We start from the raw sequence: 27,783 nt of genomic DNA, 5'->3' as shown, positions 1-27,783 counted from the left end.
TGTGTTTGGAACCTTTAATAACTGAAATAACTTTAGGAAAATTCTATATTCTTTATTTTCTTCACGTGAATTATATCAGGAGACTATTTTCTTTTATGCTTGGCTAGTTGTGTTCGGATTCTGAGGACTTGCGGAGGTATTTATTGTTTTGGAATGTCAATAAACCAAGCAAAAATCATCTTGTTGTATGAAAACTATTTTTGGGGGGCCACATTACATTATATAAACAGTTTTTTCTTTCAGTAAGTATACACAAAAGCTAATTTAAAATGTTCTTTTCTAATTATTAAACAAGAGTTAAAAATGGAATGTCAATATACCAAGCAGAAATCAATTTTTTGTATGAAAAGTATTTTTAGGCCACATTATTTTAAATAAAATAATTTTCTCTTTCAGTGATGATATACAAAAGCTAATTTAAAATGTTCTTTCCTAATTATTAAACAAGCGTCAAAAATGAATGTCAATATACCAAGCAAACATCAAATTGTTGTATGGAAAGTTTTTTTTTTAGGCCACATTATTTTATATAAACAATTTTTCCCTTTCAGTGATGATATACAAAAGCTAATTTAAAATGTTCTTTCCTAATTATTAAACAAGCGTCAAAAATTAATGTCAATATACCAAGCAAACATCAAATTGTTGTATGGAAAGTCTTTTTTTAGGCCACATTATTTTATATAAACAATTTTTCCTTTTCAGTGATGATATACAAAAGCTAATTTAAAATGTTCTTTTCTAATTATAAAATAAAAAAGGAATTTTACGTCCACGTCTGTAGAAGAAGAAGAAACCTCCAGAAATTGTGTTTTGTACACAAAGGCGTCATCTGCCTTAAAAAATATTTATTTTAGTTATTGTCTTCGTCTGTCTTCGGCAAAGGTAGTTATATTTACAATTTTCAAATATCAAATTTCTGAAAGACTCTCATAGAAGTAATTATCTGTTTTGGGATTTGTCTTTAGAGCTTGTTAGAAAATAATGAATGTAGGTCTTGGTGGGTGTTACCCAATTAGACATTGCTACGGTATTTGGTGGTCCACCTTGTTACCTCTGATTACCAATTAGACATTGCTAAGGTCTCTGGTGATCCACTAATTACCTCTAATTACCAATTAGACATTGCTACGGTCTCTGGTGATCCACTAATTACCTCTAATTACCAATTAGACATTACCACGTTCTTTGGTGGCCCACCATATTACCTCTGATTAGAATATATATATCTAAAATAGATTTTCATTTTAGGTTACAAGTTTACAATTACATTTTGGAATTGGTGGTATTTATAGGACGTTGGGTCACAGTTCAAAAAAATTGGTAAAATCTTCGTACCTAACCTAACCTAACCTAATTGAACCAACCCAGCCCAACCCAAAATGAGTTTTTATGATGATGACTGGCAGAAACAACAAAGTTTAAAAAACTTAATTTAAATATACAATTAGACTGGTATTTGGCATGTTTTAAGGAGTTTGGAACGTAATTTGTGATTTTAGCGCTAAACTCTATTTTTTCAGTTATGGTAGTCGACCCGGCATAACTCAAAAACTATGGATTTCAACCAGAAATCATCATGAAAAATTTTCAAAAGACCTATAATTAAACCCAATTCCCATTTCTTAAAGCCATAAGCAATGTTTTGTTTAATAAGAAATATACCAAATTGAGGTGTATGTATGATAGCGGCCACCTATATGTATTATTATGGTCAACTTAGAATAGGCCAGTATAAGGGGGGTCGCATTGAGCCGTTAGCCCCCCCCCCCCCCCCCCCACCCCACCCGTTAGGTAAGTAGGTAAGGACACGGCATGTAGGTTAGGAGGGAAAGTTTAAGTTAATCGTTGTCCATTTTAAATCAACGTGAGGAACTGGCCGCTGATATACAAAGGCTCCGTAATGGGGTACTTTATTGTTGTGTGAGAAACAGGAAGCATAATAGAATACAAGAATACATTTTACCGGGTAGCTTATTAATCTTTTAATATGTCTTTTGCAGTTGCTGTAAAAATATTAAAACTGTCACAAGCTTTGCACCCATCAGTGATATGATAGAGTGGCCAGAAACATGTGTATATTTACCCTTGGGAGCCTTTGTATATCAGCAGCCAGTTCCTTATGCGTTTATTAAAAATGAACATAAACTAACCTAAACTTTCCCCCCTACTTAACCTACAAGCCCTGTCCTTACCTACTTACCTAACAGGGGGCCCGACCCCCCTTACACTGCCGTATTCTTAGTCAGCTGTCATCATACATACAGGTAGCCGCTATCATACATACACCCCTACCCATGCACTATTCTTAGGCAAGGCAGTGTTAATACGGCTAAGCACACATCATCCTGGGCGAGTTGCTATTCAGGCTGTTATTTGGGCTCATTAAGTATCGAATTTGGGCCTATCTGTTTTAATTTTCAAGACTAACCTAAGCTACCACATGCTTCTGGTTCATCTTAGGTTATTTCTTAGTATTAGTTTATAGTCTACAAATTATTTAGCTGTTTTTGTATGTATATTTCAATAAAGGATATTTTTTGCTCTTTTTTTATAAGGATAAATGTAAGGTATGGGTTAGTGTATCTATAAAGCTTGTTTTTTTTTATGCCCACTAGAATAGCTTTTAAGGTACTTAGTCTGAAATTTTCTAATATTTTCAATGCTACGTATATTAAATTGGTTTCAAGTAACTGTAGCCTAATCAAGCAAAATTATATTTTTGTTCAAGTTTGACTCCTTTCATTACCCCGTTGAAAGTGAGCTTCTCGTTACACCTGATCTTGTTTTCCGGATAGACATTTAACACAAATCATTTGTTTTACAGAAGCGACCATGAAGGTCTTTTTGCTATGGATGTCAGCTTCATTGTGTGTCAGTACGATTGGATCAGATGTCGATGTCGTGGATACCGATATTGAAAATGACTTTGAAACTGCATTAAAATGTGATGCCTGCAGAGCAGTAGCATTTAAGGTATGTTATAATTAATCTTATATTGGTTGTTTTATTGTGTCGCAGTTTACCAGGTTACTCTCCTGCTGTGATATATCCTTTCACCATTGAAGTTTATTTGTTAGAAATGATATCTGTTTTATAAATCATTATTTCCTCTAAATGGAAAGTACTTAAACTTTTATTATGCCTCTTATAAAAACATCCATTGCTGTTATTTAACTCTATATTTGGCTGTTTTGTTGAGTTTGTAATTTTTCAATATTAAACTTACCCGATAATCATGTAGCTGTCAACTCCGTTGCCCGACAGAATTCTATGGAGGGATACGCCAGCTATCACAATACTAGAAGGGGGTGTACTTACCAGCGCCACCTGTGGCCAGGTACTCAATCATTTGTTGTTGACACCTCCTCAATTATTCCTCTGTCGTGCTTCCGGCTAGACGTTCTGGGATACGCTTATGGTCTTCGAGTTTATTCACGGATATTTGGTGAAGTATTCTCTCAGATTACCGGCTGTCGCTTTACTGGAATCCTTTTTATATTAGCTAGATAGCTTTTATATAATACTGATATAACGGTTAACGAATTTTGCTTGTTTTTGGATCACCCTTTGGCTAACTCTTTGAAACAAGATGTCTGACGTTTCGCAAGCCCCCTCCCATAGACGATGTAGGTCTTGCAATAGGCGTATTCCGAAGGCCTCGGTAGATCCTCACACCGCTTGTTCTGACTGTAGGGACAGGCCCTGTCTATTAGAAAATCGATGTGAGGAATGCGCCGGACTTTCGGAATTGGAATTTGTCCGTCTTTTAAAATATTCATCTAAGTTAGAGAGAGGTAGAGTTAGGAGAAGTTCTTCTCACTCTTCTATGTTTTCCTCACCTCATGATCCCCTACCTTTTCCTACCCCTGTAGTGGCTACCCCCGAACCTACTGTGTGCCCTCCGCCTGATATGTCAATTGTTTTGCGTGCTATTCAGGCTTTAGGAGATAAAGTAGAATCAGTGGTAAGTGACCATAAGTCTCTGATGGCCGAGGTTAAAGAACTGAAGGTCAAGAGTGCAGTGGGTGGAAATAGTGCCAGTGCTGTGACGAGTGCTAGTGTCGGTGCAGTGCCAAGTGCTAGTGGTGCCAGTGTGGTGCGTGAGGATTTTTCTGTGCGAGCCAGTCGTCCTCCCAGTCCGGGACCTCTTGCAAGCTCCCATGCCCAGGGGAGAAGCAATGTCGAAGGGCTTAAGGGTTCGACAGGCCTTGTTAGGCGCACAGAACTATCCTCGGTGGTTGCGGGCGTGTCTTCCTTAGACCGTCACTCCCACCTGCAGACGATTGAGCCCGTCTTATTCTCGTCCGCTGATCAACTAGCAGGGAAGAAACGTTGGTCTCAGGTCTCGAGACCGCTTAAACGTAGAGTCCAGTCCGCGAGTGCTCAGCCAGGTTGCAGTCATTGGCTCAGCTCTGACTCGCCTCAGTCATCTGTCGACTGTACTCCGCCCAAGAGGAGTAAGGTTCTGCCAAAACAGAGCCCGACTGTGACTTTACCTCAGTCTGTTATCGTTTCTGCCGATCCCAAGTGGACCCTGCTTCAGTCCATGCAAGCTCAGCTTTCGGACTTGATGCGTGAGTGTCGGGCTGAGAGTGTTGCACCTCCTCCTCCGCCTACACTCCCTCCGCCTGTTCTCGCTCCGCCTGTGCTCGCCCAGCCTGCACTTGCTCCGCCTGGTCGCAGCACCATCTGCCAGGCGTACGATGTTGAGCCACTTTCGGAGTTCGCTGTTCCCAGTGGTGTTCAGCCTCAGCCTTCTTTAAGGCAACCCTTGCTTTGGGATCAGGAGAGTTATTCCACTCTTCCTCCGCCACCCCTTGCTGCTCCACCAGTGGTGCAACTCTCGGTTGGGGTACAACAACCTCTCCCCTCCGTGAGTCTGTCTGCTCAACCATCGCTGCAGCGAGTTCAACCCTCCTCAAGGCAAGCTCCTCTACACCCTGGACTTGCGCCTCAGGAGCCTCAGCTTGCGAGAACTTTACCTTGTTCTGCGCAGCCTCAACCTCTTCATGCTCCACTCATCTCACAGGAACAGGAACGGACTACTCCGCCTCCGTCCTCCGCTCAGCTTGTGCAATCCTTGGGTTCAACTCTTGCTAGGAGTCAACCTCCTTCACCCATGCGCCTGCCTTCTGCTTCGTCTGTTGTTCAGCCTTTGCAGTCTGAGCCTCAGGTTTTCCCTCAACAGTTACTGGAAGAGGAAACCTCTGTTATTGTTCCTACCCGTTCTGACTCTGCGGTTCAGCATTCTGGTCCGATCGCTTCGCTACCCTCTGCTGATGAGGTGTCGGATGATGAGGAGGCACACCTTGATCCCTCATCAGACGTGGAAGAATCTAAGCTTTCTCCATTGTCAATTGATTTTCGTAAGGTCTTGGCTCTACTCAGGGAGATTTACCCAGACCACTTCGTCTCTGCTATTCCCCGCTCTCCACCATCTGAGTTTTCGCTGGGCGTACAACAAGCTAAGTCCAACTATACTAAGCTTGTCCTAGCTAGATCCTCCAAGAGGGCTTTAAGGATCTTAGGGGAGTGGCTGCAGTCTAAACAACACCTTGGCAAGACTTCCTTCATGTTCCCTCCAACGAAGCTCGCTTCGAAAGGTTGCGTTTGGTATGCCACAGGGGAAGCACCAGGCTTGGGAGTACCTGCCTCTGCCCAGGCTGACTTCTCAAGTCTGGTGGACTCGCCTCGGAGAACTGCTATGAGACGCTCGAAGGTTTGTTGGACCTTCTCAGACCTGGATCATTTTCTGAAAGGGTTGTTCAGAGCATTTGAAATGTTCAACTTTCTCGACTGGTGCCTGGGAGCCCTCAGCAAGAAAACCTCTCCTGCGGACAAAGATTCTGCCATGCTAATAATGTCCTGCATGGATAAGGCCATCAGAGATGGATCGGGTGAGCTAGCGTCGTTATTTGTATCAGGGGTGTTGAAGAAAAGGGAACAACTGTGTACCTTCCTTTCCGCCAGCATTACACCGTGCCAACGGTCACAACTCCTTTTTGCTCCACTCTCAAAGTTCCTCTTTCCCGAGGAGCTAGTTAAGGACTTGTCGGCTGCCCTGATACAAAAGGACACGCACGATCTTGTAGCCTCATCGGCTCGTAAGTCTAAGGTTGCCACCTCAGTCCCCAAGACTTATCGCTCCCCAGTGGCTGATACCCCGGCTACGAGGTTCATACCGCCCTTTCGTGGTAGAGCCCCCAGCCGAGGAAGCTCCCGTCCAGACTCTCACAGGAGCAAGTCTAGGAAAGGATCCAGGACATCTAAGGGAAAGAACTGACTCTCAGATTCTCCAGACAACAGTAGGAGCCAGACTCAAGATCTTCTGGCGAGCCTGGGAGAAGAGAGGTGCAGACGCACAGTCTGTCAGTTGGCTGAGGTACGGTTACAGGATTCCATTCTGCCTCAAACCACCTCTGACCACATCGCCCATCAACCTCTCTCCCAACTACAAAGAAGAGGACAAGAGGCTAGCATTGCAACAGGAGGTGTCGCTACTTGTGCAGAAGAAGGCAGTGGTTATAGTCCGGGACCATCAATCCCCGGGCTTCTACAACCGTCTCTTTCTTGTGGCCAAGAAGACAGGAGGTTGGAGACCGGTGCTGGACGTCAGCTCTCTCAACGAGTATGTCACCAAGCAGACGTTCACGATGGAGACGACCAAGTCGATCTTAGCAGCGGTCAGACAGGAGGACTGGATGGTCTCGTTGGACTTGAAAGATGCATACTTTCACGTTCCCATTCATCCAGACTCCCAACCTTTCCTGAGATTCGTTTTCGGAAAGGTTGTCTATCAGTTCCAAGCCCTGTGTTTTGGCCTAAGCACAGCTCCTATGGTCTTTACTCATCTGATGAGGAATGTAGCAAAATTCCTACACTTATCGAACATCAGAGCCTCCCTCTACCTAGACGACTGGCTGTTGAGAGCCTCCACGAGTCGTCGTTGTCTGGAGAACCTCAATTGGACTTTAGATTTAATCAGAGACCTAGGTCTATTAGTCAATATAGAGAAATCTCAACTCATTCCCTCCCAATCCATTGTGTACCTGGGAATGGAGATTCAGAGTCAGGATTTTCGGGCTTTTCCATCGGCCCCCAGGATAAACCAAGCCCTAGAGTGCATCATGAGCATGCTGAAGAGGAGCAATTGCTCAGTGAGACAGTGGATGAGTCTCACAGGGACCCTCTCATCACTGGCCCTGTTTGTCGAGCTAGGGAGACTCCACCTCCGCCCTCTTCAATTCCATCTTGCGGCTCATTGGGACAAGGGCTCGACTCTAGAAGCAGTCTCTATCCCTATCAACCAAGAGATGAAGACCACTCTCCTGTGGTGGAAGCACAATCTCCTTCTCAAGGAGGGTCTATCATTGGCCATCCAGACCCCCCATCTTCATCTCTTCTCAGATGCATCGGACTCGGGCTGGGGTGCGACCTTGGACGGACGGGAATGCTCAGGAGTATGGAACAAGGAACAAGGATTACTCCACATCAACTGCAAGGAACTGTTAGCAGTTCATCTAGCCCTGTTGAACTTCAAGTCCCTCCTGCTAGGCAAAGTGGTGGAGGTGAATTCAGACAACACCACAGCCTTGGCTTACATCTCCAAGCAAGGAGGGACCCATTCGAGGAGCCTTTACGAGATCGCAAGGGACCTCCTCATTTGGTCAAGAGGTCTAAACCTCACTCTGGTCACGAGGTTCATCCAGGGCGATATGAATGTTTCAGCGGATCGCCTCAGCAGAAGGAATCAGGTCATTCCCACGGAATGGACCCTCCACAAGAGTGTGTGCAACAGACTTTGGACCTTGTGGGGTCAACCTACCATAGATCTGTTTGCCACCTCCATAACCAAGAGACTTCCGCTTTATTGTTCCCCTGTTCCAGACCCTGCAGCGGTTCATGTGGATGCTTTTCTTCTGAACTGGTCCCATCTCGACCTGTACGCATTCCCTCCGTTCAAGATAATAAACAAAGTTCTGCAGAAATTCGTCTCGCACGAAGGGACACGGCTGACGCTGGTTGCTCCCCTTTGGCCTGCAAGAGAATGGTACACAGAGGTACTTCAATGGCTAGTCGACTTCCCCAGGACTCTACCTCTAAGAGTGGACCTTCTACGTCAACCACACGTAGACAGGTTGCATCCAAACCTCCACGCTCTTCGGCTGACTGTCGAAAGATTCGCTAGAGCTAGAGGCTTTTCGAAGGAGGCAGCCAGTGCGATTGCCAGAGCTAGAAGAATTTCCACTCGTAGAGTCTACCAGTCTAAGTGGGAGGTCTTCCGAAGCTGGTGTAGAGCCAATTCAATATCCTCTACCAATACCTCTGTGATCCAAATAGCTGACTTCCTTCTTCATCTTAGGAATGAGAGATCCCTTTCAACACCTACGATTAAAGGATATAGGAGCATGTTGGCCTCAGTTCTCCGCCACAGGGGTTTGGACCTGTCTTCCAACAAGGACCTTCAAGAAATTCTCAAGTCTTTTGAGACGTCTAAAGAACGTCGTCTTTCCACTCCAGGCTGGAATCTAGACGTAGTCTTAAGGTTCCTTATGACATCTAGGTTCGAACCTCTCCAGTCAGCTTCCTTCAAGGATCTTACCCTCAAGACTGCTTTTCTCGTTTGCCTTGCAACAGCTAAGAGAGTCAGTGAGGTTCATGCCTTCAGCAAGAACATTGGTTTCACAACCGAATCTGCTACATGTTCTTTTCAGCTTGGATTCCTAGCAAAGAACGAGCTTCCTTCACGTCCTTGGCCTAGATCGTTCGAAATACCTAGCCTCTCCAACATGGTAGGTAACGAACTAGAGAGAGTTCTTTGCCCTGTCAGAGCTCTCAAATATTATCTGAAGAGGTCTAAACCTATTCGAGGACAGTCAGAAGCCTTATGGTGTGCCATCAAGAAACCCTCGAGACCCATGTCCAAGAATGGGCTTTCGTACTATATAAGGCTTCTGATCAGAGAAGCACATTCTCACTTAAAGGAGGAAGACCTTGCATTGCTGAAGGTAAGGACCCACGAAGTAAGAGCTGTAGCTACTTCGTTGGCCTTTAATAAAAACCGTTCTCTGCAGAGCATAATGGATGCAACCTATTGGAGGAGCAAGTCAGTGTTTGCATCATTTTATCTGAAAGATGTCCAGTCTCTTTACGAGAACTGCTACACCCTGGGACCATTCGTAGCAGCGAGTGCAGTAGTAGGTGAGGGCTCAGCCACTACATTCCCTTAATCCCATAACCTTTTTTAACCTTTCTCTTGAATACTTTTATTGTTGTTTTTTATGGTTGTTACGGTAGGCTAAGAAGCCTTCCGCATCCTTGGATTTGGCGGGTGGTCTATTCATTCTTGAGAAGCGCCTGGGTTAAAGGTTTGGTAGAGGTCCTTTAGTAGGGGTTGCAACCCCGTGTACTTTGGCACCTTTGGGTTGATTCAGCCTCCAAGAGGAACGCTGCGCTCAGTAAGGAAGACGAACTTTAAATAAAAAGGCAGAGTAACGGTTCTATTCGACTTCCTTACCAGGTACTTATTATTTCATTGTTATTTGAGATAACTGTTATATGAAATATGGGATACTTAGCTATCCTTTAATCATGTACACTGGTTTTCACCCACCTCCCTGGGTGTGAATCAGCTACATGATTATCGGGTAAGTTTAATATTGAAAAATGTTATTTTTATTAATAAAATAAATTTTTGAATATACTTACCCGATAATCATGATTTAATCGACCCTCCCTTTCCTCCCCAGAGAGAACCAGTGGACCGAGGAATAATTGAGGAGGTGTCAACAACAAATGATTGAGTACCTGGCCACAGGTGGCGCTGGTAAGTACACCCCCTTCTAGTATTGTGATAGCTGGCGTATCCCTCCATAGAATTCTGTCGGGCAACGGAGTTGACAGCTACATGATTATCGGGTAAGTATATTCAAAAATTTATTTTATTAATAAAAATAACATTTCCTATGACTTTTCCTCAATATTGTTTTAATTTTCTAAAGATTTTTGAGAGAGGTGAATTTAGCTATGCATGTACTATAATTTAGTTGAAATATTCACTAAGATTTTTAATACTTTACTTTGTTCCAATGCAACATACAAACTCTTGTCCTTTAATTAGGAAGATTACTTTGTCGTTGAAAATTAATACCATGCTGTTATCTGACAGGTGAGGGAGCAAGGAAAAGCCCCGCCCCCCTCCCAGATGGTTTGAGCATTTTTGATAAGAGCTCTTCGATCTGTTGATTCCTTGCTTAACACTTTTGCTTTTGGTTGTTGTTGTAGATGGAATGAAAATGGGAAATTCATATCCGTTTGAGGAAGGGCGGGCTGTACAACCGATTCACTGCGAAGATGGATGTAGACCCGCACTCCCTCTGCTTGCAGCCAGGAGCGAGGGCTAAGAAGAAGAAGAAGCATGCAAGCTATTCCTCCTCATATTCTTCCTTTGATTCTGATTCTGACTCATCATCTCACCAGATGAAGAGGACGAAGGAGTTGAAGAATTCCAAAAAGACCAGCTGTAGTCATGAGGATGGGGCTCCCCATGACATCATCTCTTCTTTGAGAAAGGTGAATGGTACCGTGTTCCCGGGTGGGGGACCTATTTGCCATTCTACTGAGCAGGATGATCCCTGTCATCTGCTCTCCTATCATGAATCTCTGGGCGGTGTGCGAAGACGCCTTCCAACTCCCCTGAGATCATCAGGCCATCTATGCCTTTCCCCCGTTCAATCTGATTCAGCTAGTAATCATTAGTGTTTATTACGGCAGGAATCAGGATGATCCCGGTGGCTTCCAGTAGTATCTCGGTCTTCTTTCTCTTCTGGTTGAGGTCCAAAGAGAACTACCCCTCTAGCCTGATCTTCTCTGTCAGCTGCACCAGCAGAAGCACCACCAGTCTATGGAGTCATCTCTTCATGGGTGAGACTATCCAGCATCTCGTCTGAGCGAAAGGCTTTTCATGAGGCACTGCACAGGAGATATCTGGATACCTCCAGAGGTTCTCGATGGATATGTACCAGGCTAAGTGGGCGATTTTCTGCGATTGGTGTCGTAGAAGGGGTATTTTTCTGGTTGAAATGTCTCTTATCACAGATCGCGGATTTCTTCGTCTCTCAGTTGTGGCCGCCAGTGGCTACCGCTCATCCTTGAGTATGGTCTTTCAACTGAAGGGCATAGACATCTCAGCCTCCTGAGAGCTGTTTATACTCATTAGGAGCTTTGAGCAGTATTGCCCTTCCAGGGACCTCATACCCCCAGAAGGAAGTGTAACTCACCAAGTAGAGTGAATTGTATTTTCTTAGCAGTACAAACTTGAATCCTTTAATGTAATTTCCCTCCTCAAACCATCCCTTTTAGTCCGGAGTTGAAGTAGCAAAATTAAGTAGATAACGGACTGTGACGGGGGCCTCCCTTACCTGTCGTATAAATGCTCTTTATCCATTTTCAACAATCGATTCCAGCTCATACTGAAGTAATCTCCCTAAATAAAGTACTCAGGTTTGTATAGTTAGGAGAAATACAAATTACCTTTAAAATTTGCTATATTTCTGTTTACATGTTCTTTAGCGAGGAATGATTGCATGTACAAATCTAATTTTTATTTCACCTGTCCAGTTTTCAGAATATTTCCGTGAAGCTCACGGAGAGCTTTTATTAACGGCATCATTGAAAGAGGAGGACATTGTGGAAGCTGCAGAGGCCACTTGTGATGATTCATGGGAAGGGTAAGTATTTGTAGGGTATCTTCTTCTGTTAATCTATTTGAGTTCACTACAGTATTGACATTTATTTGTTCAATGTACAGGACAGTAGTGCCTATTAATGTATCTTTGCCTTAGAGTGTAGAGTATTTGATCATTTTGGAAACCCAAAAATATGTGCTCTATTCATAGAAATATTAATAACAATTCATGGTAGACATAATCACAACTCTCTGTCTGGTGTGTAGGAATAACCTATTGCACTACTGTCTAAAAGTTTGACCCTTAACTACTTTATTGCAAAAATTTAGTATTGGATGTTTCTTTAGCATCCTATTTCATGGGATTGTTTTTTAACATGAAAATTTGTGCATTTATAAAGGTCATTTTCACTGAATTACAGCTATGGTGTGACTGAAGTAGATGGCATTGAAAGGTTAACAGGGCCTGGTACTGGTGTTCAGCCTGAAACCGAAGTCGAAGTTGACCCTATTTGGCCCCGCAGGTAGGACAAGCTTTTTTTTTTTGTTCCTTTTATAAGAAGTTTTTAAGGCTATTGAAAATATTTTGACTTGTATTGTCTGAAGTTGTTTCGTAGAAATGATAAATAAAAGATGCCATTTATTTCCATAGGCTTCAGGATATGTGTGACGAATTACTAGGTGAAACGCCCGATGAGAAGACATTATATAATATATGGTTAAGTGCGAGTTCATTAGAGGAATACTTATGCAAGTAAGTTCGTGTCACTTGATTTTTGTATGTCTGTGCACTTGAGCAAATAATTTTTGCAATTGCGTACAGCTTGAATTCTTTAGTGAATACTGAAGTACTGTACTCAATTTCATTGTCAATATCCAAATGTGTTTGCTCAGACAAACCTAGCCTTAGCCTACTATTTTGACTTGTATTTTATTTTTGTCTTGTAATGTCCTTACAGTATATGGTAAGATTAAAGTACGTTAATTATGCACTTTAATTTAAAGAAATATCTTTCAACTCTTATCAACATTAATATCATGCTCCGACTAATACTCCCAAGCTCATCACCAACTGCTTTGTAGATATTGCGACTCCATTTCCCCCAGAATCTCCTCACCTTTAAGGTTATCCTCAATGCTTGTTACAAATGTAGAAGAAAGTCATGATCAAACTCGGCTGAACACATTAAAACATTCCTAGCTCAATCAATGAAAAGAATAAGGAAGTCATATGATTCAACTTTACCTTTTACTCAGAATTGATTTGTCTTTTTTTCTCCATTACTTCCTTTCAGCTTACATTTGACTTGCCCCTGCTAGTAAGATTGCTGGTATGAATAACTATCGGTTGGAGTCTTTAATGACCGGGGTGATTGTTTCGTCACTCCTTTATGTCTTTACATTTTTGTTTCTTCGAGAGTATTTGTAATCAGAAATGCTGTCTGGAAAAAGCATATATATACAGTACTTTGTTTTCACTTCACTTCACTCTTAAAAAAGTGTTTTTATTGAAGAATTTCAGTCTTGTCTCCCTTGCATTTTCATGATTTAATCTTTTCATTTCTATGCTCTCTTGTTTAAATCTCTATTGCATTTCTTTACAGAGGCGATGGGCTCTTTGCAGCATGTAGTTCCTCCGACTGGGGTCCGTGGCCTGGTGATGATTACGACGATTATGAAGATGGAGGTGATTTTGATTATATTCATGATGAATTTTGATAAATGATACTTTGGGTAAGCCTTAGTACTATATTACTTTGGAGATTATGTTCTGTAACATTTTAAGTGTGATTTTAGTCTTTAAGTAGTTTGTTCACAAGTAAAATGCACTTTATTTTTATTAGAAACTAATCATAAAAATGTATTTTACTAGAGTAATGAGATTGTATTTTCTCTGCATTGTAGATTTTAGGTATTTTAAAGTGTCATTGGTATAATTATAACTTTGTATTGTAGGTCACATTTAAGGTCAACTTAAATGGAGATTAATATAATTTTTTGTTTTATAGGATTTGTAAATGCCATGAAGTAATCAGGGTTTAATTTCTCTCATGCCACTTGTTTTTAGGGACCATTGGCAATATTTATTTTGTAGAGTTTATTTTTGTGTTCATTAGGTACAAGATATAATGGTACATTACAGTTACCACTTACCATTTGTAAACTTTGAAAATTCACGATTTTTAAGAAATGCTGGACTATCAAAGTTGCATAATGAATTTTTTATAGTACACATGGATTTTTATAAATTATTCCCCAAGTTTTCCATATGTTGAGTCTTTGTCTGAGCACGATGTACTTAACCATTATGAGTGCATCATCATTTTACTGTATAGACCAATTGTCACTATATTATCTCATTTTTATTGTAACATTACAAAGGCAGACATGTGAACAAACTACCTGTAGCCTCATGTTTTCAAAAGCTTCTATGCTTACTGCCTCATTTCGGCGTCAATGACCCCGTAGTTGCGACGCCAGAAGGAATGCTATTCAGTTAATCAATCTGCTCCGTCTATTACGCAGTTTGAACATTTTATTTTTGATGGACTGTATGATTTAAAAAAAAACTGCTCTGTTCATTTTGTGAAATTTTAGGCTTTACCCTGACAATTTTCTTATCAGCATTGTGATGCTAAATGAATGCTGTCATATGCATTTTTTCTGATGATTACATAAAATACCATGGTTATCCTTCACCTTCACTGCCAGAAGTGAAAAATATTATTGAGAGTTCAGCAATAAAATAGCATGCAGTTTGTATTTTAAAGATGTGAATTTGGTTGGTATGACAAAAATAACATGGGTAAAATATTTTCTGTTTAATTGTAAATTGGAATGACAAAACTGATTGTCATTGGTAATTGAATGTGGTAATTTTCATTAGTAAACAATGTCTGATTCTCCTGTGAACAAGATTTATTTAGCAAAAATTGTTATATGGCAATATTGTAAGATGTATATCACTTTGATTTTATAATTAATGTAAAACTTTCACTAACATATTTTGGGCTTAGTTTACTCAGCATCATGATAAAATACTTAACAATGCTAAGTACTGTATTAGCTTTATGGCATGGCTTTCAGTAATTATTGGTCTTTGGGATGAAATAACTAACAGGATACTTGGCTCGTTTTTATAATACACTACTTTAGTATGTTAACAGAGAAGAACATAGCTAGTGTTATCAAGTGAGTAAATGTATTATCGAAACATTTAATGTGATCTACATGCAAAGTATTTAAAGCAACAAAGAAAATAATATATTTTATATCATGGATTCAAAGTATCTTATAGATAAAATCACCACACAATTAGATTTTATATAGCTTTTGCATTGTCATTTTACTTCAGTACGCGTCATGAATTTCGCATATTAGAAGATGGAGTACCTAGTAAATATAATTCACAGTAATGCTAGTCAGTTGATGGAGGGTAATGTAGTAAGGTGTGGTCATACTTAATAATTTATGTAAAACTTATGTAAGTAATTGATTTAGATTATGAAAATGCATCTTGTCATTCAGTAAGTTGGGGTTATAATCGTCAAACATCACATTGCATCTGAAGTTCTTGAATGGTCAAAGTATTGTATCTATCATTATGCAAATCCTTCAAGTGTTCTCTTGTAATACATAGAGTCAGCACAGTACTTAACCTTCTTTGCATTTAAATCATATTCTTTATACAGTAATGGTGACATATTTTATTTTGTGCTGATTATATTATGGTTAGCAAGAAAGATAATTCAGAAGCTGAAATTTAATGGTCCTTGGATAGAATTTTGTGTTTTGAAGGATGATAATTTAGCTAGGTTTTATCACTGCCAAGAATGCTGGAAGATTGATAAATATTCAACCACGTTCTACTGGTAGTTGGACAAAGTGTCGAAGGACAAATTTTTTTATTAGAAAAGTGTCGATAGGATAAATAGTTGAACGGACTGTGTGTCGAAACATCTCAATTAATTAGTCTTTACTTCATTGTGGTTCCCATTGCTTGCAATTTAACATTATTTCCTTGCTCCTCTGTTTTGGCAAATGGTACGTTGTTCACTATACATATTAACTGTGTGGGTATTTTGCATTACAGCACTTGAATTATTTTATCAATCCCTTAAGAAGCGTGTTAACTTTGTTGGCAAGTATTTTAGCATTACTTCAGTTACCTTATTAATCACTTATCACAAGCCAACGGGATGTTTATATTCTATGAACTAAATAGTGAAACAGATTTGGGGAAGTAATGTCTGGTTAAGCAGTTAACACAGTGTCTCTTTGACTCTGTCCATTTGACACTATGTCTGTTCGACACTAACTTTCAACCTTTTGTCCTTTGGTACTCTTGTCAATGCATGTTTATACTGTCTCCATCTTTTCTGGCGAGGTATCTCCAGATATGTTGATGGATTTCAAATTTTTTAAAGAGTGGTTATTTCCAAATTTTATTTAATTTTTATCTAGAGAAATTTTAGCAGTACATGCCTAAATCATGTATAATATTTTAGAGCTTCTTATATGAACCGTCAAAAATTTTTAAATTGCCTCTGCCAACAAATTTGGATTGGATTGGAGAAGGTGATACAAAAAGTTAATCAAAGTTGAAAGGAAATCTTGTTGTTCTTGAAAAGGGATTTATTGTAAAAATGGAAGAATATTATCATTATGTCGGTGAACTTTCCATTGATGAAAAGTCTCACTTCCACTTCTAATAAAAAACTGCCACAAAGATAATACAAAAATCACAGTATTTTGTTTAGCTATCCAAACATTATGTTAGTGATTGAGAATACTATATAGTACAATATAGAAAAAATGGATAATATTTGCCTTGTTTTTACCATTAAAGCATTGGCTCCAGCACAGGGTTTAAAATACAAGTAAGCAATACTGTACTACCAGTGTATGATAGATTTTCATTCAAATATGTTCAATTTAAGAATTTCATTATGCATCCAGCTATCATGTCAGTATTTACCTCTGGGTTAATTTTCTTTTTTGTTTTTATAACTGTCATGCTTTTCAGAACACTTTATCATTTTTATATGGGCAGTATTCTGTTTTCCGGTGTGAGTATTTAGATCTGTAGTAAATTTTGTTGTGTGTAGATAATATTTAGTTACCAAGATACAATTCTAACAGAAGTGGCTAAGTAATGTTGTTTTGATTTTCTTTAGTCAGTTGCATTTATTTAGGACTTTTTACACTTTGTGGGTAAAGACCTCCATTGTGATAGATGTCAAAAACTAAATCTTGATACAAGTCATATTATTCCACTTGCTTGGTATGTGTGTTATGATAATTTCTCTTTGGCAAGTCATACACATGACGACAACCAGGTACAAAATTCACTACATAAGTTAATAAAATGATTGATCCTCTTGGTTGCATAAACCAGTGAACACTCCAAACTGTCATCATTCAGAAGTTAAATGTCTGTAGTTTCGTGTATAGCATTTGTACTAAATATTGTGAGGTAAATTAATATCAAATTCCAGTCAGTTCCTTTGGTCTCCCATCCGTACTACCATTACATCAGAAAATCCATTAAGAATGGACGATAATTCATTATACTCCAGACAGAAAATTATGCAATGTGCATTTTGGTCTGTTATTCTTCTTGAGATATGTACTGTAATATGTGGGCTAGTATAAAATAGGTAATGGATGGGAGTTAATTGAAGGGATATGAAGAGGACTAGAAAGTGTTTTGAAAGTGAAGCACAGTAGGCAGTAAAAATATTGGGCCAAACCCAATTGGTTTTTACCAATTGACTGGATTTTCTCATTTGTTTAAGAACGTCTGTTTGACAGTCATCAGAGAAATTGATGGCAGGTCAATATCCTCCTTTGCCATGATGTTCTCTTGGTACGTCCTTCACGTAAATTAATTTTACAGTTAGAATGTTTCTTTTTCGCAATCAATCTTTCTTCCTCAGGAACCAAGTTACTTCTGTAATAAGAGTTAGGTATGATTGCTGTATATAGCTGCTATTTTTAACTCTCGTAAGAAAAGGTATAACTTACCACATAATGTATGCGGTATTAACTGGATATAGTTTTGGAAAGACGTCTACGTCAGAAAGGGTAATGTGAACCAATTTTTTTAACATCTAGCCATTTCAGCAGAAAATCAGATTGTTTCACTTTTTCTCGCATGCATATTGTTGCTAGTTTAACAAATATTTTTTTGGGGGGAAGTTCAATATTATTATTATTATTATTACTATCCAAGCTACAACCCTAGTTGGAAAAGCAAGATGCTATAAGCCCAGGGGCTCCAACAGGGAAAAATAGCCCAGTGAGGAAAGGAAATAAGGAAATAAATAAATGAAGAGAACAAATTAACAATAAATCACTCTAAAATAAGTAACAACGTCAAAACAGACATGTCATATATAAACTATTAACAACATCAAAAACAAATATGTCATAAATAAACTATAAAAAGACTCATGTCCGCCTGGTCAACAAAAAAGCATTTGCTCCAACTTTGAACTTTTGAAGTTCTACTGATTCAACCAGTTTAACAAGTTCATTTTGTCAGTTATATCAAAAACTATATACTGTACAGTACTGTATAGTTATGGTTACAGAACCATTTTGCAGACCTAAATTGTTACTACAATAAGTAACTATGATTTATATAAATCTTTTTACTTTCACATTTATTCTCACAAGATAAATTTAGTGGAATCATTGGCTATCACTCACAAAGCACGGGGTCTTATTGGTCAATCCAGCTCCTGGAGTGGGGGACTTACTGGCAGATGCAAATTTGCTGTACCCATCCGTTGAGCCATATGCTGCCAATGCCTCTTTCATTTTGGTCCGTTTAAATGGAGACAGAGCATGGGCACTGATCATGTATTCGTATGTTCAGTCTCTTGGAGAAGAATCAACAACAGCGACCTGTTCCATGTTTTTGTTGCTCTTGAGGAACCTTCAAACTTTATAACTCTGAACTCAGTTTTATGTACAGTAGAAGTTTTATTTATGACTCCTGATTCACTTTGGAGATGTCTATTTTAATTTAATAGACCAGTAGATCTCTTAGCTTTCACTTAACAATTGTCGGTGAATCTTGACATATGTTTGTGGTTTTAGCCCTGGAAGTTCTGTCTCATATCAGTGGGTTAGTGACTTAAAGAGTATTGTGCCATGGAAATAAAAAACCTCTCGTTTAATCAATAGTTATGGCAAAGTACAGATAATACCTTTTAATCTATCCTCTAAAGACGAGGAAATGATAATGGGAACTCCAGATCTTATCTGTGTATGAATATGAAGCTGTATAAATGTGTTCTCAAGTATTTATATAATTTTCCTTAATTAATTTATTAACCCGAGATTTTCATTGTCTAGTTCAGAGCAAAAACATGGAAATGCAGACATTAACTTTTGCTAGAATAAATTGATAGAATAATGCAGAGGAAAATATCAATTTGATAATCTTTTATAACAAAGGGTTTTTGTTTATTGTATTTTCAAGCATTTCACTCAGAGTTTCAAAGCTATAATTTATTTCACTGATGTGATGTCACCATTGTTGATAATTATAAGAAAGCCTTACGAGTCTAAAAATGTAACTTGTTGTTTTCACTGATCTAATGAGAAAAGATATTTCTTGCTTAGGAAGCAGTTAATTTCAATTCGGGATTTTCGGCTGTATTATTCTCTAACTTGCTAATTGATGGATGGCCCCCAAAATTTGGGCCAATTTGAATGTGGTTACTGGATTTTAACCAAGTGTGACTTTTCTCTTTTTGGCTAAAAGATTCTCAGATTCTGAAAAGAGAAATGAACTTTTGAATTGGTTACGTAATACTGTGTCGGGCTTGACAATCAAATTCATAGCCCCCCGTGTTTTATGTTCCTTAGCATAATACACTAATAGATGGAGCAGTGTATTTTTCTATGGGCTTTAATGTTAGAGTAAAGTATTGCCTAATGTGTGGAAGGATTTACTTTTCCATTAACAGGTACTGTATTTATGTTTTTCGATTGCAAGATAGTTAGTTCTTTTTGCTGTGCATAGCAGTCATAATAAATTTATGTATTTTCAGAAGCGTTTTATTTCCTTCCTTTTGATGTTAGTCTTCAGATTGACTGTTTTAAAGGAACCGATGATATAAGGTTAGTGTATGTAAATGTACTTCGAACCTCTATTCCGTAGATATGAAATTAAGGGATTTTGAAGAAAGAAAAATCTATTTCTGGGCGAGGGACCTGTCGCTCCGTGAAATGCTCCTTATAGCACCATTTCTAAGGTATAAATACTGCTAAATATACCAGAGAAAAAAGTTGCATGGAAGGCCAGGAATATACCCAGCTCGCTCACCCTTATAGGTTGTTGGTATGATAACTGGGGCGTGTTAAAACCTCTATCAGAGGTCCCTTACTAATTAGTCTCCTCCTTCCTCAACATCCCCCGTTACTACGAGGTGCCGATTTGTGGCCAACCTTTATTGTTAATCCTTTGTATGTATAATTATTTTGACATATTACCATAATTTAATGCAAGATTATAAATATTTACTTACTATAAGGGCTGCTGTTCGGGTCTTATACGGCAGTGGAACCCTACTCTCTACAGGACCTTCAGTCATTTTATCATGTTTGTTATAACTTTTTTTAAACATTTTAAACTCGCTACAACGCTAACAAAAAATCCAGAACCTATTAAGGGAATTAACACACAAAAAATACATACAAACATTTATTTCCATAAATATATTCAGAAAGAAATAGATAACAAAATGCAACGAATTTTACGTTTCATATCCTTAAAGACAACAATTTTTTTAATAGTATTTTTTTCAATCAAGACAACATTTGCAGTTTTTTAATTGGCTTTATTTTTTGGTAAATTTAAACATTCAGTATGCCTTGTTCAAAAACAACTTCACTTTACTGTATAAGCCTTAATAGATTAGAATACAATGAAGGGAAATTTGTATCAATCTTTACCAAATGAAAATTACGTGAGGTTATATATGGTGTAATACAAGGTGTATCATTTAAATGAACACAGGTGTAGTGTGTAGACAGTATTTAAATACATCAGCAACTATTTACTCTAAATAATATACACATTAATACAGTACAGACGTACTAAAGTGAAAATCGCAGTATAATATTGTACCAAAATAAATCCAAGATCAATTTTTAATGTGCCGTATTGAAAATCTTGCCATAATTTTGAACCCATCCTTTCCCTTCAGTAGAATCAATGATCCAATTTATATTCCAGAATATCTTCTTGAATCTCCATTTGAAAAATCTGGCGAAGAAAGCTTAAATATGAATACTAAGAGCTGTGGTCCAAACTTTGATAAAATAATGTACTGTACAGTGCAGTATTACACTGTGCCTCAAAAAGTTTTTATTCACCTGATGTAAGAACTGCATACCTAAGGAATACTGTAGTAGTGAGTATGATGATGATATAGATTGCCATGCCTATAGCATGACACGGGCTCTAAAGGAATTCTACAGCCATATATACTGTGAAAAGAATTCTTATTTTGTGCAGTGACATTATCCAGATAGATGCATTATCCTGTGGAATGGGTGGTGTGATTTCCAATGAGTTGTGCTGACTTGCAAACACCAGGGTGTCACATGTAATAAATGTTTGAAACTCCCTTTTTGGGTCGTGTGAACGACCTCTGCCTGCTGGCTTCACTTGGGAACACACACTGCTACCTCAGCTTCCACCAGCGACAGTATTCTGTTGCTTCCTCATTTCTGTTGACGAGGACTTTTTGTTGTCTCCTCTTTGTTCTTAGTTTTCAGTTAATCACATTATATATCTCGTGTATTCATATGGTTACAGTTCCTATTTTTCCCATGATTAAAAGCACAACTACTGAAATGAAATATGTGAACTTGCTTTGTAGTTTGTTGCTATTCGAGTTTTTTTGGGAGAAGTTGAGGTTATGTGTACCCAAAGCGAACTGCGGCAGAATAGTCAGGTTGGGGTTTGAGTTTAAAGTAAACTTTGTGGTGATTGCTTTCTTTTTGGAGCCTACCACAGTTCCAGGAGAAACTGTAACTTGGTAGGGGGGGATTTGTCACACGTAACAAATGCTTGAAACCCCCTTTTGAGGTCATGTGAACGACCTCTGCCTGCTGGCTTAACTTGGGAACACACGCTACCTCAGTGACAGGATTCTGTTGCTTCCTCATTTCTGTTGACGAGGACTTTTTGTTGTTTCCTCTTTGTTCTTACAGAATGTGTGGGAAAGCTACAGCCAGGAGACAAAGAACATCCGCTTAGTAACAGAACGGATTACTACCTCGACACCCTTAGGAAAGATGACACCTACCCCAGGACGCTAAAGGTCCACGGTCTTGAGAGACTGCCACGCATAAAGGCCAGTCCGAATAGAGCCATGTTATAGAAAGCTCGTATCGCTCCGTTGTGCAAGGACTCCCAAGATAAGCCATTGATTTAAACTTATAATTTTTTAGTGTGATGTTGAAGTTAAAATAATATAAAAAAAAAAAGAAAACTAGTCTCCTAGCTGTAGTCTCGCCCAGAAATTATGATGTAAACTCATGAATTGTAAGAGCACTTGTAAGGATTGATTTGAAACATTTTAACACATAAATAATGTTTTAAGAATGCTTTCCAGAATTTGGGCAATTAGAAATTTGTGAGTGCTCAAGAATGAAGTTGTAAAATTTTCAGTGAAATATATGTGTTTGAAATATCAGATTTGCCTCTGACTGATCCTGTTTCCTGAGACTGAATTAGACTTGAATTTAAAATTGAATTTTGTCTGTCTTGATAACGGTGAATACTATGCAAAAGTTCTGTACATTAGGTGAAGCTCAAGGTATGGTACATGTAGTGTTAAAAAGTACATACTGTAACTATGAAAATGCAAGAACCCTGTGTTTGGGGGGATGATTTTTTGTTCTCGTATGTATATTTTGTGACATTAAATATGGAACCTGATTTATAGCCAGCTGGTATGGTACAAGGCAATTCCAGGGTACCCATGACCCCGGTTGAATATTGTCACATAGGCCCCGCTTGAAACCCCTGTTGGAGGTCATGTAAATGACCTCTGCCTGCTAGTTCGCCTGGGAATGCATGCTGTCTCAGCTTCCACCGGCGACAGGATTCTGTCATCGTGTCAATCTGCAGACAAAGGGTTTTTTCTGTCGCCTCATTATTCTTACAGATTGCTTGGGAGAGCAACAGCCAGGAGACGAAGGCCTTCCGGATAAGCATCCGGTTAGAGACAAAACGGACTACTACTTCGATACCCCTAGGACACGTGGCATCTCCCCATGAACACCATGTGCCACGACCGGCGGTGTGCCACGCCTGGTAGTTAGTCTGGTTAGAGTCGCTGTCAAGATACCAGGGCTCGTAATTACTCTGTTGTTCAAGACCACCACCATAAGAGCTTTGTGTAAAATTATACTTGGTTTTTTTAAGTAGACAGATGAAGTGTGAGTAACAATAAGATGATTTTGTGTAGCTGTACTTTCGTCTCCTCGCTGCTTGTTACGCCCAAAAATAGTATTTTGATGTTTAAAATGTAAAAGAGCACTTATCATTATTATGAAAAGAAAGACACTTTGCTGAATTTTCAAGTAACTTAAGTGTGCTCAAGAAAACTATGTAACTTTTTACTTAAATACAATAAGTTGAATCACAGCCTAAACTCTGTCTAATCCCGGTTTCTGAAAATTTATTTTGTTTGAATTGTCTGTAACTTGACAGTATTAAACTAGACCTAGTATCAATTTTGAGAACTTCCAATTAGTTTCCAATTTATATTATGCATATTATTTAGAATATTGATGGAGATAGACATTTTTCAAAAGATTTTGACAATTTTCTTTTTTTCAATAAGGTTTACTAAATGTGATAGCTTTATTGATCTTTATGAAGTAGGATAAATAGGTACAATATCTTACAAATAATACAAATTCCAATTTTTACTGTTTGGCAGATACTGTAGTAGGATTTGTGAGGGTATTTCCCATACAACCTTGTACTGAAGTACGAAGGTATGCTATTGCATCTTTTTGTACATGCACATCAATATTTTCTCATAACTACTTGTAGTACAACTGTACGGCATATGTATGTTCTTTCCGAATAAGTGTCCGAGTTTGTATGGTACGTAGTACAGCAAACAATCCACGTGTACTGTACTGAAAACTGATTTTACCAATATAGGCACCAGAGAGCAATGAAGTCATAATAAATAAGAATGAAAACAAACTTGCCACTCTTACAGAGGAACAAGTGAATGTAGTAAATCTTACGGTAAATGTCTTGCGTAATAATGCCGTATACATAGTTACATGAAAGAGAGTAATGGTTAGAAAAAGAGTTTTGAGTAGATTTACTTTAAACTTAATGCTCTGTGTTAGCTTTTCACTTCAGCTGGACTGGGAATTTGATGCAGACCATCTTCTGGTTGTTCTGATCCAGCAGCTCCCACTGTACTACGACTGGAATCTGGAGGGGAAGGCAGGAAAGATATTTACTGTATAAATATTAAGTGGAAAGAAATGTCTTTTAGGAAATAGATAACCGTTGTGAAACTACATACATACATATACCAAGGCACTTCCCTCAAATTTTGGGGGGTAGCCGACATCAACAAATGAAACAAAAACAAAAAGGGGACCTCTACTCTCTACGTTCCTCCCAGCCTGACAAGGGACTCAACCGAGTTCAGCTGGTACTGCTAGAGTGCCACAGCCCACCCTCCCCCGTTATCCACCACAGATGAAGCTTCATAACGCTGAATCCCCTACTGCTGCTACCTCCGCGGTCATCTAAGGCACCGGAGGAAGCAGCAGGGCAAGTTGTGAAACTAAGACAGATTAATTTTTTTTATTTTAGGCTTAAGATTCAAATACACTATTTTCCATACTAGGAATATCAGTAATGTAGTGCATAAGCCAAGCATACTTTCTATGTCCCTACTATGTTGATAGTATTTACTTTACTATATTATATATTCGCTCATTGAAATAGGCCATGCAGTCTAGCATGTAGCTTTCATTTTAAGTGAAGATATGTCACACTAAATGTTAAAGAGTCTAACTACTTCCACATAAGTGGCTGTTCTCCGTGGCAATAACTTCCAACATAACTTACTTTACTATATTATATATTCACTCATTGAAATAGGCTATGCAGTCTAGCATGTAGCTTTCGTTTTAAGTGAACATATGTCAAACTATATGTTAGAGTGTCTAATTACTTCCACATAAGTAGCTATTCTCCGTGGCAATAACTTGCAACATATGTCTCTATAGACAAACCAATAATTATCTAGCAGGTACTACCAAGATCTATATACGTATCTTGAAATTGAAATGATTTTAAGCTTTTGCTCAAAACTAGGCAATCGAGTAAATTTCCCTTAAAATCAAATTAGTAACTCTCGAAGATGAGAACGAAATGCATTCTAAGAGTGGCTATATACTCATCTTGCAATGGACATAATTTTAAGCGTTTGCTCATGACTATGCTAATCGAGTAAATTTCTCTTAAAATCAAAATAGTAACTCCCGTAGATGAGAACGAAATGCATTCCAGGAGTGGGATCTGAGTTGAAAAGTTCTGAAGTAATTAGCCCAGGGTATCCAGCTCCTAATGCCTTACCCGCTAACCAAACTCACTCTTATTAGTTACCCATTATGTATCAAGAATTTTTACAACTATTGGTCCATTATAAAATGGTGCTAAAAGGAAGTTAATCACTTTTTATTTGATTTTACACTTGCATTACTTGAATTGTTTTAAATTCATCACTAAAGGGAGGAGAGGGACTTGCTAGTGTACACTAATTTCAAATCAAATTTACCGGGCATGACAACTAAACCAAAAACACACATTACACTACATATAATTCAACCTGCTGTCACACAAAGTGAAAGTGGCCTAAAGAAACTTAGACCTCAAAATAAAACTAACAGTAATAATAATAATTCTCAAATACAGTAAATATTATGTCCAAGTCCTCAACAAACTACATATATTAGTCAAGCTACTATAACATGATTTAGCCTATGTGAAATGTCACATACATTTCAATGAAAAATCCTAAACTAAAATCATTTCAAAACTTTTATATGCTTTCGTAGACCTAGTAACTGTATACAGTAGTATACCATAAAAGCTTTTAGTGTGTCTTTTACAGAAAGGTGCAATGGCTATTATCTGAGGGAACATGAAGTAAATTAATGCAACATAGCAATAACATGGACAATTCCATCTTAGCAAGGTTTACTCTTAACATGGAGTTTGAAATCTTATTACAAAAATCAAAATTAAATTCTAATAATCAGCAGGAGTTCGATATTACTCTACTGTAGTTGTAATGGTTCATAATATTATTATCATTATTACTTGCTAAGATACAACCCGAGATGGAAAGGCAGAATGCTATAAGCCCAAGGGCTCTAATAGGGAAAATAGCCCAGTGCGGAAAGGAAATTAAATAAATAAACTACGAGAAGTAATGAACAATTAAAATAAAATATTTTAAGAATACTAACATTAAAATAAAATATTTTAAGAACAGTAACATTAAAATAAATCTTTCATATATAAACTATAAAAACTTAAAAAAAAAAAGATAAATAAGAAAGAGTAGTGTGCCCAAGTGTACCCTCAAGCAAGAGAACTTTACCCCACGATGTGGAAGACCATGGTACTGAGGCTATGTCATTACCCTATACTAGAGAATAATGGTTTGATTTTGGAGTGTCCTTCTTCTAGAAGATCTCCTTACCATAGCTGAAACTCTAACATCCTTACCAGGAGGAAAGTAACCAGATAGGGTGCACTTTACAAAAATTTAAGAATTTCTTACCGCTGGGTAGCTCTTCAAGACTGGGAGGGAAGCAGTGTAGGTCTGGCTCACATTTGGTGAAAGAGGGCACTGCATGCCAGAGTTAACGCAGCCATTGCTGTTTGGCAGGTTGAATGGGATGGGGATGAAGGACACGATTCCAGTCACCCTGGCTGTTACGGCAGTAATCTGTACATCTGAGATAAAATGGAGAGCATTCTTTGGTGATACAATACAGTAATATGAAAGAAACGGTTATGTGCATTGATTAATTTAAAAAAATTTTACTAGTACAGTATACCATTACTGTATGTTCCAAATTTTATTTAAAAGTAAAATGGCAAAAGATCTTTAATGTGTTTATGAGTAACTTGCTCTACAGAATCTACGTTCTGAATTAGCGCAAAGTCTTGTAGAAATACACAAAATAAAAAAAAATGATTGCTAGACTTCAATTTTATTCTTATAAGTGAAAACTGGAGATGTGTAATGTATTGACGAATACTACTGAAATTATATATTTAAATTGGAGGTTTTACTTATACATATAGTAAAAATACTATTATTACTACAGTAATCATAAATAAGTATTGGACAATGAAGTCATTATAAGGATTGCCCTATGAATGTCAAAAGAACCAATTTAAACTGGAGCGAAGTCAAGTGAAAGTGGTTGATAAGCTATTCAAGACACTATGCACTGAAAGCATTACTTTAGGGTTATTTGCAGCGTCCCTTTGGGGCCCAGTATTCTACTACAGTATACCTCTGTTCTCATTTCTTATTTTCCATCTTGCTGTCCAACCACTTTTAATTTTACTTCATGGTTCAACTTCAGGGTTTTCCGCTATTTGTACCTGGGCCATAGTGGCTTCACAGACCCCAAATTCATAAATACAATCCACTACTATGCAGGTAAAGTTTAATTATGCATTTAGTAAACCCCTACTTTAATAAAAGTAGAGAAAATGAAAACCTCAATGTAAATTTTGTTGTTCTCTGACTAAAACTTCATACTGAAGCCTAACTTAAAACTTTGACAAGAAAACCAGAAAAATCCAACAAAGATCTCAAAGACCGTACAGTATTAGACATTTCGTTAAGTTAAGAGGTTATTCTTTATTGTGTCAATTTCTCATGACTGTCAGTGCATTTAATTTTAGCCTATCTCCTATTCAAATCTCTGGCTGTTTAAAAGTCCTATTTCTAGCTTATTCTTTGCTGTGCCATTCACCAATGGCTGCTTGGGTTCCT

At 38.3% G+C, this 27,783-nt stretch overlaps 2 protein-coding genes across 2 annotated transcripts in view; one reads left to right on the top strand and one right to left on the bottom strand.

Moving 5' to 3' along the window:
- The first annotated feature begins 783 nt into the window (after window positions 1-783).
- Window positions 784-17,234, top strand: LOC137652427 (marginal zone B- and B1-cell-specific protein-like). The gene is made up of 6 exons (XM_068385837.1): window positions 784-885; window positions 2,828-2,976; window positions 11,623-11,732; window positions 12,112-12,213; window positions 12,342-12,443; window positions 13,294-17,234. Exons 2-6 carry the CDS (start codon window positions 2,836-2,838, stop codon window positions 13,406-13,408), a joined length of 570 nt encoding a protein of 189 aa, XP_068241938.1. The 5' UTR covers window positions 784-885; window positions 2,828-2,835; the 3' UTR covers window positions 13,409-17,234.
- A 3,161-nt stretch (window positions 17,235-20,395) lies between these two features.
- The window catches only part of LOC137652426 (NPC intracellular cholesterol transporter 2 homolog a-like), a 9,252-nt gene continuing 1,864 nt past the window's right edge, over window positions 20,396-27,783 (bottom strand). Inside the window, exons 2-3 of the mRNA XM_068385836.1 lie at window positions 26,551-26,726; window positions 20,396-24,179 (exon numbers count right to left, since the gene is read on the bottom strand). Of these exons, the coding sequence (XP_068241937.1) occupies window positions 24,096-24,179; window positions 26,551-26,726 (260 nt within the window). The 3' untranslated portion in view covers window positions 20,396-24,095. The remainder of the gene's footprint in view (window positions 24,180-26,550; window positions 26,727-27,783) is intronic.

Source organism: Palaemon carinicauda, chromosome 13, assembly GCF_036898095.1.
Source record: "Palaemon carinicauda isolate YSFRI2023 chromosome 13, ASM3689809v2, whole genome shotgun sequence".
Classification (NCBI taxonomy): domain Eukaryota; kingdom Metazoa; phylum Arthropoda; class Malacostraca; order Decapoda; family Palaemonidae; genus Palaemon; species Palaemon carinicauda.
Note: the sequence above shows the minus strand (reverse complement) of the source record. Positions and strands in the feature narration are given on the sequence as shown.

What these genes read in the sequence shown, in the direction of transcription:
- LOC137652427 (XM_068385837.1), top strand. Translation starts at nt 2,836, where the DNA reads ATGAAGGTCTTTTTGCTATGGATGTCAGCTTCATTGTGTGTCAGTACG. An exon ending in GCAGAGCAGTAGCATTTAAG is followed by an intron (nt 2,977 to 11,622) that starts GTATGTTATAAT and finishes TCACCTGTCCAG; the next exon opens with TTTTCAGAATATTTCCGTGA. An exon ending in TGTGATGATTCATGGGAAGG is followed by an intron (nt 11,733 to 12,111) that starts GTAAGTATTTGT and finishes ACTGAATTACAG; the next exon opens with CTATGGTGTGACTGAAGTAG.